Raw genomic sequence first — 14782 nt, forward strand, 5'->3', positions numbered from 1 at the left:
TCATGCTTCTCTAGAAGCACTTCTAGACTTGTAGCTGAAATTACAGCAGCTTCTATTAGTGTTGGTTCACTTGTCTTTAAAATCGTTACCAACTTTCAGAAGTTAGTACTGGTGCCAAAATGGTAGTGAAGCAAATAATGGAATACCACCAGATCTCACTCTAGCCTCCTTGGTGCACCGCACAATCTCATGCCTACCCATAGCACCGTAAAATCACATGTCTCCCTGCCTTGCTGCCCAAATGCTGCGTCAGTGCAAGCAGCAGTATGCTCCAGTGAATGGTTATAGGGTGCTGAAGGGAGAGGATATACACAGTGTAGTCTCCATCATGTTAAAAAGATGGTGGGGGTTTCCGCAGCAATGATGAGCAGAGTAATGAAAAACTGAACACAAGGTGTATTTTATTTTGCTTCATGGTCAAGGCCATGTGGCTTAACTCAGACGGCGAGGCTGTTTTAATCGAATCTGCGCCTCCGGATTACAGTTTTACTCGTGCAGACCGCCAGGGAAAAAGGGGGGGAGGCTTGGCAAACATTTACTCGATCCGGTTAAAATGTAAAGTTGTCAGTTTTGGTAAGTTCAAGTCCTTTGAGTATCTCGCCATTGTTATCCATGGAGATTCTCACGTTCTAGTATTAACTGTGTATAGACCTCCAAAATTCAACGCGTCTTTTTTTGAGGAATTCTCTGACTTAATGTCAATTTTAATTACTAACTATGACACACTCCTAATAGTTGGCGACTTTAATTTTCATATAGATAATCAGTGTGACCTAAAAGTAAAAGAATTTATGAACCTCCTGGACTCTTTTGATTTGAGACAGCTCGTTAAACGGCCTATACATAAAGCAGGTCATAAGTTAGACTTAGTGATTACTAAAGGACTTAAAGTTGATATAAAGCAGATCATTGATATTGGTCTATCAGACCATTTTCTTCTACTTTTTAATACAGAAATAATGATAAAAAACACCCATGAGAAGCATATTGTTAAAAAATGCTTCTTTGACTCAGCAGCAGCTTTAAAACTTACAAACATTCTAAGCAATCAGTCCGTTTATAGTGCCAACTATAATAGCGAGGATAATGTAAATAGTAAGGTGGAAAGATTTAATACTAAAGTGAGAGCTGCTGTTGACATAGTTGCACCTGAAAAGACAGTTAAAAAATCTTCTAGCATTATTATACCATGGAAGACCCAAAGAGTGTCTGATTTAAAGAGAACATGCAGTAGAGCTGAGCGTAAATGGAGGAAGACTAAACTAACTATCCACTATGAAATATTAAAAGTTAAAATAACAGAATACAATAACACTGTCCGTCTTGAAAGGCGCTGATATTTATCTAAGATTTATAAATAACAATGCTAGTAATCCCAGAGTCTTATTCTCTACGATAGATCGTCTGCTAAACCCAGGTAACTCAAAGGAATGCCTCCTAAGTACTTCCAGTAAAACCTGTATTTTTCAATCAAAAAATTAATGATATTAGAAATAACATAATATATCTCCCCAACACTAAGGATCCTCCTAAACCCCAGCATTCTGTTATAAACAAATTAAACTCTTTCACTAGGATAGATTTACCTGATTTACAAAAATATCTCAATTAAAACCCTCCACCTGCGTCCTTGATCCAATACCAACAAATTATTTCAAAGAAGTATCGGGCGTGCTAATTGATAATATTCTTGACATAGTAAATTTTTCATTAGATCCGGGGGTCTTTCCAGACTGTCTTAAGACTGCTGTAGTTAAACCCCTACTTAAGAAACATAATCTTGACCCTCGCTCTTGAAAATTTTAGACCCATCTCTAACCTGCCTTTCTTAAGTAAAGTTCTGGAGAAGGCAGTCATTATGCAGTTAAATGACCACCTAAATAAACATGCTATTCTTGATAAATTTCAGTCGGGTTTTAGAACAAATCACAGCACAGAAACTGCACTCGTTAAAGTAGTAAATGATTTGCGACTGAACACAGACAGAGGCCATTTATCTGTTCTCATCCTCTTAGATCTGAGTGCTGCATTTGACACCATTGATCATAATATTCTTAGAAATCGCCTTAGTCAATGGGTGGGCCTCTCTGGCAGTGTCTTAAATTGGTTTGAATCCTACCTGACAGGGAGAAAATTCTTTGTTAGTTGTGGTAATTACAACTCAAAGACACATGATATCCAATATGGTGTTCCACAAGGCTCTATCCTGGGTCTGCTGTTATTCTCAATCTACATGCTTCCGTTAGGTCAGATTATCTCAGGGCACAACGTGAGCTACCACAGCTATGCTGATGACACACAGCTGTACTTATCAATAGCACCTGATGACCCCGATTCTCTTGATTCACTAACACAATGTCTGACTTGTATCTCAGAATGGATGAATAGTAACTTTCTCAAGTTAAATAAAGAGAAAACTGAAATCTTAGTGATTGGCAATAATGGATACAATGAGGCTATTAGAAATAAACTGGATACATTAGAATTAAAAGTCAAGACGGAGTTAAAAAGCTTAGGGGTAATTGTTGACTATAATCTGAATTTTAAATCGCATATTAATCAGATCACTAGGACAGCATTTTTTAACTTAAGAAACATCGCTAAAGTTAGACCTCTTATATCACTGAAAGATGCTGAGAAATTAGTTCACGTGTTTGTTTTCAGTCGACTAGATTACTGTAATGCACTCCTCTCAGGACTACCCAAAAAAGACATAAATCGTTTGCAACTAGTGCAGAATGCAGCTGCTAGAATCCTAACTAGGAAAAGAAAATCCAAGCACATTTCTCCAGTTTTGATGTCACTACACTGGTTACCTGTGTCATTCAGGATTGACTTTAAAATTCTGCTTATGGTTTATAAAGCCTTAAATAATCTCGCCCCGTCTTATATATCGGAATGTCTGACACCTTATATTCCAACTACTCAAAACATTATGATGCTCCAAATGAAATGCTTCCTATGAAAATGTGCTATATAAATAAATGTTGTTGTTGTTGATGTCTGCTATAATTACAGTAGATTTTGGACTTGTGCTGCTGTTCTAATGTATCATAATTGTAATGAATCAATTAATTGGAACACCAATCTTTTCTTAATAACCTAAAACATTAATTTCCAATCTATTGCATTTATTTCCAAAAGCTACATAAATACAATATAATTAATTTTATTTGAATAGCAGTAATAGGCTATGAGTTGCTATACACGTACATTTCAAGAAGTAAATGAACAATTGTCATGTATAGTAATGAATCATATTTTATTTTAAATTCAGTTAAAGCTTGAATAATTCCTTTATTATTCTAAGATGCCACAGAATAACGGTACACTCTGCAGCACAGTGCTGAAAGCAAAGAGTAATTAGAGAGAGGAATAGCGAAGCCACCTAAGCACAGAAACTGGATATGAAGGCATATGAAGTTGAAGTTTTACAGAGACCCACACATCTTCTGCATTTGTTGCACTGCTTAAATCTTAAGTAAACTTAATGTTTTTGATTAAAATTGTTCAAAAGCTCACTCTAAGTTGCACAATTTGCACTCTTTATGAAGTTACATACATACTTTCATCTGAAAAATATTAAGGGCTGCACCAATATGTCACCCTTATGTAAAATCAGCATCCAGTTTTACTGACTTTAACTTATTTATATAATTTCTTTTTGAGATGTTTTTGCAACCATTATAATCACTTGAGCACAACATTTAGCTCCTGTAAGTAGGTGCTGCAGTTTCCTGCAGTGATGTACTCAATTCCAGAAAGCTGATATGGAATACTCAGGTATACCTTATGATTACAATCACATTGACAAATGTTGAAATGTTCAAGGAAATGTCTACAATCAGTTTAGCCACATATTTGGCCATACATTTAGTTTGTAAATAAGGCCTAGAATGTTACATAGGCAATTGAGATGAAATTATAATTTCTGGTATGTTTCTTGAATATTCCTGATTTTTTTTCTGCCTTATGTTATTTGCTTTGTAAATTCTTTTGTCAGGATATCTTCTATTGAAGAAAAAATATTAATAATCCATGTGTATCATTATGTAGTTGTGTTTCATCACAAAAGGCTACTGGGCGTCGTTTGCTTGTCTTAGAAAGGTGAAATCCACATCATGATATTGTATATTTTAAACAACTTCCATTACTTGAAAAAATACAAATAAAACAGCAAAGACAATTACTAAATATATGATAAAACTATTTCTATGCTTGTGATAAACTGGTGTTCTGTACAGGGTTATTTCTTGCCTCGTGTCCAATGCTCCTGGAGTAGGCTAATGTGCCTAAGATTAATTCCATTAGGCAGGTTTGAAACTGCAATACTAGCATGTTAAATTGAATTTGGTAAAACTTCAATGACATCAAAGAAGTATAAGAGAAAGATTTGGATAAAACTATTGACAACTGGGCCACATTGCAGTTTACTTTTTGACTAACTGATATGTCAGATGATAAAATTCATTATTATTCATAAACACATTCATCTTATTAATATTACTGAGTTGTGTTTTCACACAACCATCCATTTACTGAAGATCTACTCATAAAATGTCTATATTTGTATAATATAGAAATTAAATCTTATACTTGGGTCTGGGCCTGTATCAGTAGAAGCCAGAAAATATCCCAGACAGAACGGCAATCTTACCCTGCCTTTGAAGGGATGCCAGATGACAATACAGGCTAGAGTGACCCTTGAATTATTCAAGGGATGTAAGTAAAATAAAAGAACAGTGTTGAGTGCACAATAAAAGATTATACACATTCCAACATTGTAAATACTGGCAGCAGGAGACTGCTATTGAGACCACTGCAGGGTTGTCAGGCTGCCAAATGGAGTACTGGGCGACCACAGGAGCGTCACAGGGCTATGTCTGACCTGGAAGTACTTCGAAGGAGAATGGGGACGACCTAGGAACTACTTTAAGGATCAGAGTTGGGCTTTCCTTTAGCAAATTTAGGAGGAGGAAGAACAAAGGTGCAAAATAGAAGAAAGTAGTTGCAAGATAGAAATAGTAGATGGGGATGATGTGCCTGCAAAACCTTGTACCCTTTTTTATTTCCTTCAGTTGATTAAAATAGTTTCCTTTCTTTACATTTTTATTTTGCTTGACATATTTTGTGATTGGGGACTGTAAGACAACACCCTCATAGACTACACCCTGTATTTAAAAATATAGTGCATATTTCATATTTTATCTAGTGGTTAGTCATGCTGCGTCACATATCAGTGTCTGTTGATTTTCCATGTACGTTCATTTTCTTATTTCAGCTTCCATCCACATCCAAACACATGTATGATGACTGTTGGCCTTTCTTGTACATTTAATGGTAGTGTAAGTGTGTTTGCTCATGCCTAATAGACTATAATACCGTGAGATGCTGTAATTATTATAAACTCTCTAAAAAAAGGATGGCTGAATGGTTTAATATAAATTATAATATAGTATACTGCAGTACAGATATTTTCAACTATTACATCGATTTATATCAAATGCAATATTTGAACATATACATTATTTGTGTATTAAATATTTTCTTTATGTTCATTACTGTTTTCTGTTACTCTTGTTTTTAGACCTCCACAGCTACTGTGAACATAGTAGTCACTGATGTAAATGATAATGACCCCATCTTTGATGTGCTTCTTCCAAAAAACTTCACAGTTCAAGAAGAGGAGGCAAATGCATTTGTGGGTCAAGTAAAGGCAAGTACCTTTATCATACACAAATAATAAAATAATACTGCCATTAAGTCATCTTGAACATGAAATTCTATATAAAAGTCTATTTTCTGAAGTTTATTTAAAATTTTTTGATTACAGAATTATCTGGTACACTAGTGTATAATAAAAATGATGGTGATTTATTTAATTCTTTCTTTTTATATTAAAAATGCAACAATTGATTTTCACTGGGATTTTAATTGCTCTTGATTTTAAGAATATATATATATATATATATATATATATATATATATATATATATATATATTATTATGCTTATATAAAACACTGAATATGTGCAGATTTGCTTTAATTATGTTGCCTTTGCAGCATTGGTAATACTGTGTATGTAATGGCCAGTGATTTCTGTGTTCTGTATCTGTCTTGTGAGCAGTATTACCTATTTAGGTTTTGGCTGCTAGAACAGTTTTTAAAAATGCACTGTTGACTGTTCAAAGATGTCAGAGATCCTGATTATAATGATCAATGAACACAAAGTAAGCATGTTCTTTTAACAAATCTCTACTGATGTCAGCAAAATAACAAGGGTGCCATTTATTATTTTTATGAAATGTCATCTTAACTTACTGTCAAAAAATTTTCATACCAGCATTGATGTTATTTATGTCAGGATTAAGAAAATATAATGACAAAAATTACATTTTTAAGCTGACACAGAAGAATCCTCGTTGGTAATAACAGCAGTGCTGTAATTTATAATTTTCTTTACCTAAAATATTATGATCATCATAATCAAATATTTCAAACACTTAATCAACAGCAAAATATTGTTTGCCTGATATTAATATTTTACTACAGAGTTGTTGATTTTACTTTTTTATTTTTTTATGAAAAAAAATGTGTTGAACACCTCATAGCTTGTGTGCTCATACATCATGGCCTCTTAAAGGCTCCATACTGCTTATTTCTTAGATGAATTGTCATTTGTTTGTGCACTAAAGTAATGCAGTGGTTGGAACCGTTGTTCCACACCTCTTTGTACACAAGTTCTTTTCTCTCCCAGAATATGCCAATATGGATTTTGCTTGCTCTTTCTTTAATCGTGTGGGCTTTTTCAGAATTCTCTGCCTTTCTCCCCCCATGCTAAAGAAATACATGTGAAGATGATTTGTAATTTTAAATTGGCCTAATATGAATAATAGCATGTGTGTATGTGCACATTTGCTCTGTGAAAGCGTGATATCCCATCCTGAGTTCGCTCCATCTTTTAAGAAAGAAGATGTGTGCTTAAAAATACATTTATGAATGTGAGTTAGCCTTCTCTTATAGCCTACATACTCCTTTTATTAAGTGACAGAAGTTTAACTGCACTGTATATTTCTAGGCTTAGAAAGACCTTATTATCCCATACTATATTGTTTACAGTAGGAATTTATGAACAGAAAGCATTTTCCATAAATACAACAAAGAAGCCAATAAGCAAGAAGATATATAAATTATAGTGATCAATGAACACAAATCAAGAATGTTCTTTTAATAAATCTCTACTAACATTTTTTGAAGTAGAAAACACCAGGGTAGTGCGGTTAAAAGGCAAAAATGGAGAATAATACATGCATTATTAAACTAAAATGTAGCAGTGTGGCCTATTGTCTGCCATTTTATTATTGCTGAGAGAGAGCAAGGTGGGGAATATTGGAAATCTACATACATATCCTTGGTTATAAAGATATTTAAAAAGAAATTATAATACCACTTAACAGAATCATCAGCAGATTCATAACTGGCCTGCTTATCTTAGAAAAGTCTATTGATGTTAATACCATAGTTGCGCCACATTCACTAATAGCCATTCATCATCAGAATTGTTTTGAATGTAGCAGATTTCAGTAATTCCATGCTGTATGCACCCATATGCTTGAAGTTGATGTTATTCTGCCTCACTTGTGTAAATTCTGAATACTGGACAATTTTCCATTGATTCTTAATAGGCGCAACATTGTTTTGCCGTACATGGCCATTGCAGGTAGTTCAAAGCCACTGTAAATCACACTTCAACTTGACAAATGGCACATACAAAATATTGCATCCAAACTTTTGTCCAGCTTCAGTATTTTCAAGGAGGTAATTTATTATTCAAGCAAGCAGTTTCTGTAGACTGTGAGCGCTGAAGTCGGAAACAACGGAAGAACTTAAACTCAATTAAAGTAAAAATAATTTCTTTATTCTTAATTCTTGGTGAGTAGAAAAAATGTGAGACTGCCTCTTTCCAACTCAGTCGACTGATTTGGGTTTTAGCAGAATACCTAAAGTAAAATGTTCTCTCTTTTATATCCTAGAAAAGAAAAAAAAAAACCCTAGCAGTTCATTCTGAGGTTATACATAAATCTTAATTTATGTCATACTGGAATGTCCTAAAACATGAAATAAACAGTCATTTGCATTCCTAAGTAATACACCCCTGTATTTGCACCTACTTAGAATCAATTTAAACATTCTTATAGTCCATAAAGATCTTACATTCTTCAGGGGTCTTCTGATAGTAGCAGAGGTCAGCCCTTCCTCATAAAGGAATACAAGTTAAGGGTTTAAGTTTTTTTTCTTTCTCAGTTCCCCCCTTTTGCACATAAATATGTGCACATGTGAATGATCAGACCCAATCATCGGGAATAATATCATCATATTCAGAAGAGGGAGAAAGTTCCAAAGCAAAGGGTTGTAATCAGGGTTTTGGGAACTGTCAGCATAAAGAAAATAGGCTTTTGTGAGAGAGGTGTCAATAAGCCTCTGAAGAAGGCCACGAATACAGGGGATGAGGCAGCAACCACAAATAACCATGATTGCAAGGGAAATGAGGACAGTGGTGAAAATAGTTTTACACCATCCGGCCCAAATTCCGAACCACCGTTCAAATAGTTCATCAAGGGGATTGGAGATACCAGAATTTTCTGCAAGTTCTACAGAAAGGGCAGTAAGACCAGCAAGTGCACGAGATACTGAGCCATCAGGAGCAGTGTTATTAGGGATGAAGGTACAGCAATTGTCTCCAAACATGGCACATACACCGCCTTTCTCAGCTAAAAGCATATCAAGTGCTATCCGGTTTTGCCAGGTCATGAGAGAGTTTTGTCTAGTTGTTCATGGATGCCCTCGATGGCTTCACGAGTAAAATTTAGAAATCGCTGTTGATTGTAATAAAGATAATTTATCCAATCTACATTTTTATTTATTGTTGACCACCAGAATATAATTGATTCAAATCCAGCAGCCACTTGATCACGTGCTTTGTATTGGTTTGGAACTCCTCTGGGGACTCCAATACCATCTATATATACATTAGAATCAAACATTTCAAGGGTAGAACGACGTTTCCGGGATTTACCTGGGTGACCTGACTCAGAAGGGTGCAGAGGTAAGAGGTAGAAAGGCATAAGTAATTGGATTAGGGCAACGCCACTCCAGTCAGGGGAAGGATTGAGAGTAACATGTTCTTTTTACACATCCACCATATATCGGCACGTGGGGAATTATGGGAGGAAAACCAGGAATGAGAAAGATTTTCATGAGTGCTTGAGCCGAGGGAGACATTATAGGTCTGATGACACCATTCAGGTGGTAGTTTACCAATGAAGTTCAAGGAATCAGGGTCGTTTCGAAAAACAAGTATAATTGGCCTTGTATGAACGGTACATTGGCGGGGTCATAGGGGGAAAAGGAGGGAATAGATGGTGTAGAGATGTACATAAGGGGTCCTTAGGGGGAGTCGGGGAGGAAAATAGCTGCAACACACAACAGAGACCTGCAGGGTGCAATAGGTCTGTTAAGGGAAAAGGGGTAGTGGCCAGATGTGGTCGGGCCATAGCACAGGCATAACAATTTGATTGGTTCACCTGTTTAGCAGAGTAAATTACCCACTGAAGCCATCGGTTCTGGTCCCCATATCCAGTCTCAACTGCGAAAGTAGAGGACAAGGAGGTAATATTTAAATACTGCACAGGGTGCGATGGAGAGTCATCAGGAAGGACAGTGGTAGGGAAGGTTAAAGAGGTAGGGGTGACAGAATCGGGTGTTGGTGCTGTGACTCGAATAACGAATTTTCCAAGAGGATCTTTTCCAGAGACATCTGCCCCTAATATGTAAATACCCCCATCATAAGGTGACGGATCTTTTAAAGTGATAATTAACGGATTACAATTATCATGTAAACATGTTCTGCTAGTATGTCCCTTAATGATAGAGAACCTTGTCTTGAGATCATGTTGCTGAGCCTTCCAGGGCTGATAACCCCAGTCATAGGTACCTGTATTGGCAAATACCCACTGCCATTTTCACAATTACTACCATAATGAGTGGAGTCAGTAGTCACACACACATATTTTTCAGCCTTAGTCCATTGTTCATGGCTGCGGTTCCACAAGGAGCAACAGTACAAAAGTCAATCTGGAGTGAGGTAGTCTTCCCTACTTGGAAAGTTAGTGTGGGAAGGTCCCCATAAGTTCGCTGTCCCATGTTCAAGGGGACAAAAGAAGTTATTAATAATAGAACTAAGAATGCCATTCTTTGCAATGTGAGATGTGGATCCAGGCAGGAAGTCCTTCGACTTTAACAGCGTGAGGTGTAGATAATAGCACCTGGAATGGTCCCTCCAGCGAGGTTGATGCCAATGTTTCCTTGGGTGTCTCTGACCAGTATCCAGGTTCCAAGGGGATCTTGAACTCCGTTGGTGGGGACCGTCCGCCAAGCCTTGTTAACTTGTTCGTGGACTTCTTCAGGGAGGCTCGAGACCTGCAAGACTAGAAGAAGATCATTGTCCACAGTATGCAGAGTAACATTTCGATAACCATGCCAACAGGCATGGGGCCCAGTTAAAATTTCAAATGGTGATAGTCCCAACTGCCGATGTGTTCTTCCTCTCAACCCCATCAAGGCCAAGGGTAGAGCATCTGGCCAGGTTAAGTTTGTCTGCTCACAGATTTTTGCCAATTTTGATTTTAGGGTACCATTGCATCTTTCTACAATACCTCCACTTTGGGGATGGTATTTGCAGTAATGATGCACATTTATCTGGAGCCAAGTAGTCAGCTCATTTATTACAGAATTCACAAAATGGGTTCCATTATCGGTCTGCAGTTTCTGTGGTATTCCCCATCTTGGAATAATTTCTTTTATTAGAGCTTTAGCCACAGTTTTGGCATCTGCATGTTTAGAAGGGAAAGCTTCCACCCATCGGAGAACACATCAACAATTACCAAGCAATAACGGTAGCCTTTAGGCGGTGTTAACTCAATGAAATCCATTTGGAGGTGTTCAAAGGGACCCATTGGGTTAGAAGTGACGGCTTACCTGAGTACCTTTACCTACATTAAACCTTTGGCATAGTGCACATCGTCGGCAGAATTGTTCAGCATATGTAGAAAACCCTGTGGTTTCCCAATGCCTCGACATCCTGAGTCATAGTGTCTTTCCCTGCATGATCCAGGCCGTGTGCGATTTTTGCCATTCCTGGAAAAGAAGCTTTTGGGAGGAAAGGTTTGTTAGTTTGCTTATGGATCCAGACCCCAGCAGAGAGAGATCCTTCTCGGGACCACTTTATTCTTTCTCGGTCAGTGGCAGCGCTCTGTCAAGAAATAATTTGATTATCAGGGTCTTTGTCATCTTCCTGTTGGAATAAAGAGACTGGTGTAATATTATAAGCGCCTGTTTAGCAAAATGGTCAGCCAATTCATTTCCTTGGCTGACTGGGTTTTGTTTCCCAGTATGGGCTTGGCATTTAACTATTGCTAGTTTTGATGGTTCTGTTATAGCTTCGAGAAGGGATTCCACTAATTTCTGGTGTTGTATGGGCTTACCAGTACTGGTTTTGAATCCCTTAATTTCCATAATGCCCCATGATCATGGCAAACTCCAAAGGCATATCTGGAATCTGTGTAAATGGTTATGACCTTCCCTTTGGACAACTGACAAGCTCGGGTGAGAGCTATTAACTCAGCTGCTTGTGCACTTAAGTTTGAAGAGATTCGATTTGCTTCAAGTAAGTGATCTCCTTTGACCACTGCATAACTGGTGGAGAGTGTCCCATCGTCCAATCTCAAGGAACAACCGTCCACATAAAGTACTTCTCCTGTTTCTAGTGGAGTTTCCTGGAGATCTGGCCTGGGTTTCAGGACCTTTGTGATTTCTTTATGGCAGTTGTGTGGTTCCCCTCTCCCTCAGTGGGAAGTAGGGTAGCGGATTCAGAGTTGAGCATCTTTCAATAGTAACATTTGACAGGGTACAGAGTACATTTTGATAATGGATTGCCCTTGCAGTAGTGAGGTGTGAGGTTTTGGCCTGGACTAAAATGGAGTGAACAGCGTGAGGCACTTTCACTGTCAGGGGACTCATGAGCACAATATCCGTGCTTGCCAGCACAGCCTCCGTTGTTGCTGCAACTGCTCTAAGACAAGTCGGAAGTCCTGTAGCCACTGGATCTAGTTTTTTTGAAAAATAAGCTACTGGCCTCTGTTTTTCTCCATGGAGCTGTGTTAATACTGCATTCATATATCCCCCCTTTTCGTCCACGAAGAGAGTGAATGGACGAGAATAGTCAGGGAGTCCTAAAGCAGGCGCAGAAAATAATGCACTTTTTAAATCACACAGAGCCTTCTCAGCCTGCTCATTCCACTGTACACGACCTGTAAGAGGAAGGTCGACAGTGTTAGCTAGAATTTGTAAGGGCTGTGCTCTTTCGGAAAAATTTAGGATCCAATGTCGACAATAACCAAGAATGCCCAATATAGACATTACCTGTTGCTTTGTGACCGGTCTGGGAAGATTTTGGATGGTAGTTATGCGGTCTTTCGACAGAGCTCTGGTACCACAAGTGATGTCATGCCCCAAGTACTTGACAGTGGTTTTAATTAGCTGCAGCTTTGCTTTAGAGACTTTGTGGCCATTTTCCAAGATATCTTAATAATAATTCCGTATCTTGCACGCATGCTTCCTCTGTTTCACTACAGAGCAATAAGTCGTCAACGTACTGTATTAATACACTTCCCTGTTAGGCCAGAAGCCTTCCAGGTTTTGAGCAAGCGCCTGTCCGTATATACAAGGAGCTTCCGTATAACCTTGTGGCATAACGGTCCAGGTCCAGCGGCGATTTTGAAAAGTAAAAGCAAACCAGAATTGTGAATCAGCGTGTACAGGAATAGAAAAGAAAGCATTTGCAAGGTCAATAACGGAGAAATAACATGCAGAAGGAGGGATAGTAGACAGAATAGTGGAAGGATTAGGTACGATCGGTGCTCTAGGAAAGATAGCAGAATTGACTTGTCTAAGGTCTTGGACGGCGCCAAGATCCATCCGCTTTCTTTATTGGCAGAATGGGAGAGTTAACAGGAGAATACTGAATAGGAATTATAGCTCCCCGTTCAACTAAGTCTTTGTGTACAGCAGCAATTCCAAGTTCAGCCTCGGGAGAAAGAGGATATTGTGCACGAGGCGGAAGGATGACTTTGGGAAGACCACTAAAGGTTCACAATTTGCGATTCTGCCAAAATCGTTTTTTCCCTGAGACCACAGAATGTCAGGAATTGTAGATAGCCAAGGAAAAGAGTCTCTTTGCAAGGAATACAGAGAAGGAGACGGGTGACACAGGGAACGAACAACTGGCAGGTCGATTTGGATTATCACCTTAGTAACCAGGTGATCAAGGGTGACAAAATTCCTGGTGCAATGTATGTCCAATCAGTCCTATTTTGACATTGTTCAACCCAGTCCCCAATTTCTACCCAACGAGCAGTGTTAGATTTTGCCAGGGAAACATGGGGGACTGCACCTTCTAAATAGAAAGTGTTTTGTAAGTGTGTAAGGTGAACTGAAGCAGCAGCTTTAGTGGGAGAGATGAAAATACAAGGGATGTGAAGACTCTCTGGACAAGGGGCTGAGGAGAGAAAAGATTCAAACCAAGGGATATCAACTTCAGTGTGGAAATATTGGGCAGTACAGTGAAGAGTGTCAGGGACTTGGAGGTGGGGAAAATTACAGGACGGAAAGCATGGAGGGCATTAAGAAGGAGTTTTTGTGGGGAAATGTTTAGGGTCCAGGCAGCAAAAGAAGGTCGAGATGGTTGGAGAGTTTGGCACAGGAGCTTAGGAATGGAGCAATAGAATCCTTGTTCAGATAAGGAGATTGAAACAGACAGTTTAGTCATGAGATCTCTTCCCAATAAGTTAACTGGACACAGATGATTTAACAGGAATCGATGTGTCAAAATTGAACTATCAGTGGACAGTTGAACTTGAAGAGGCTTGGATACTGATAAAGTATGAGGTTGTCCTGAGGCAGTGAGGACCTTCACAGTGTCTTTCGAGGCAGGGACCTCCAACAATGATAAAGTTGAGCGGTAGCTCCAGTGTCCACAAGGAAAACAGTTTCCTTACCATTTACTATCAAAGTTAGTAAAGGGTCTGCATCAGCATGATGAGTGAGCAAGGGAAACTGGAAAAAATGGCTGGGGGTCCCTGCTAATTCCTATGACCAGGGAATATCACTGGGTTCCTGGAGTGGAAGTGGTGGAGGTGAACGCTTGTTTGGGCAATTACGTCTGAAATGGCCAGCTTCACCGCAGTTGTAGCAGGTGTAAGGTGTGTGAAACTGTTCTGATGATTTAGGTATCTGGGTGAACTGGTCAGTAGGCATGGAGGGTTGGAGTCTTCTTCCCTTTCCACTTCCTCTCCATCTGAAGGAGTTGCCACGACCACGACCTTGAAATCCTCTGCCCCTACCCGTTCCCCGTGTAATATTGAAGCTGTGCCGCTATCAATTTAGTTTGTGTATCATATTCTTTTTGTTTGGATTGTCTCTCAGCATGCTCAGCATGGCGTTTCACTTCCTCAAAAGTAGCACTTTCCCAGCCTATGCAAGACGTTCTGACTTTATTCTGTATGTCACTTCTTAAACCCGAAACAAAAGGGGGAACGGTAGCGGTTTCGATCTTCGTTATCTCGCAAACCAGAATGATTAGCCATCAGGTCTTGAATCCTTTGGGCCCATTCATCAACCGTCTCATCTTTCCGCTGCTTGGCAGCTGATATAAGTGACCAATCT

At 38.6% G+C, this 14782-nt stretch overlaps 1 protein-coding gene across 6 annotated transcripts in view; it reads left to right on the plus strand.

The window, feature by feature from the left end:
• Positions 1-14782, plus strand: part of pcdh15b (protocadherin-related 15b) — a 760133-nt gene that overhangs the window by 425144 nt on the left and 320207 nt on the right. For all 6 annotated transcript variants that reach the window (XM_039771647.1, XM_039771665.1, XM_039771655.1 and 3 more), the window contains one exon: positions 5588-5716. In XM_039771647.1, coding sequence (XP_039627581.1) covers positions 5588-5716 — 129 coding nt within the window. The remainder of the gene's footprint in view (positions 1-5587; positions 5717-14782) is intronic.

Source organism: Polypterus senegalus, chromosome 1 (assembly GCF_016835505.1).
Source record: "Polypterus senegalus isolate Bchr_013 chromosome 1, ASM1683550v1, whole genome shotgun sequence".
Lineage (NCBI taxonomy): Eukaryota > Metazoa > Chordata > Cladistia > Polypteriformes > Polypteridae > Polypterus > Polypterus senegalus.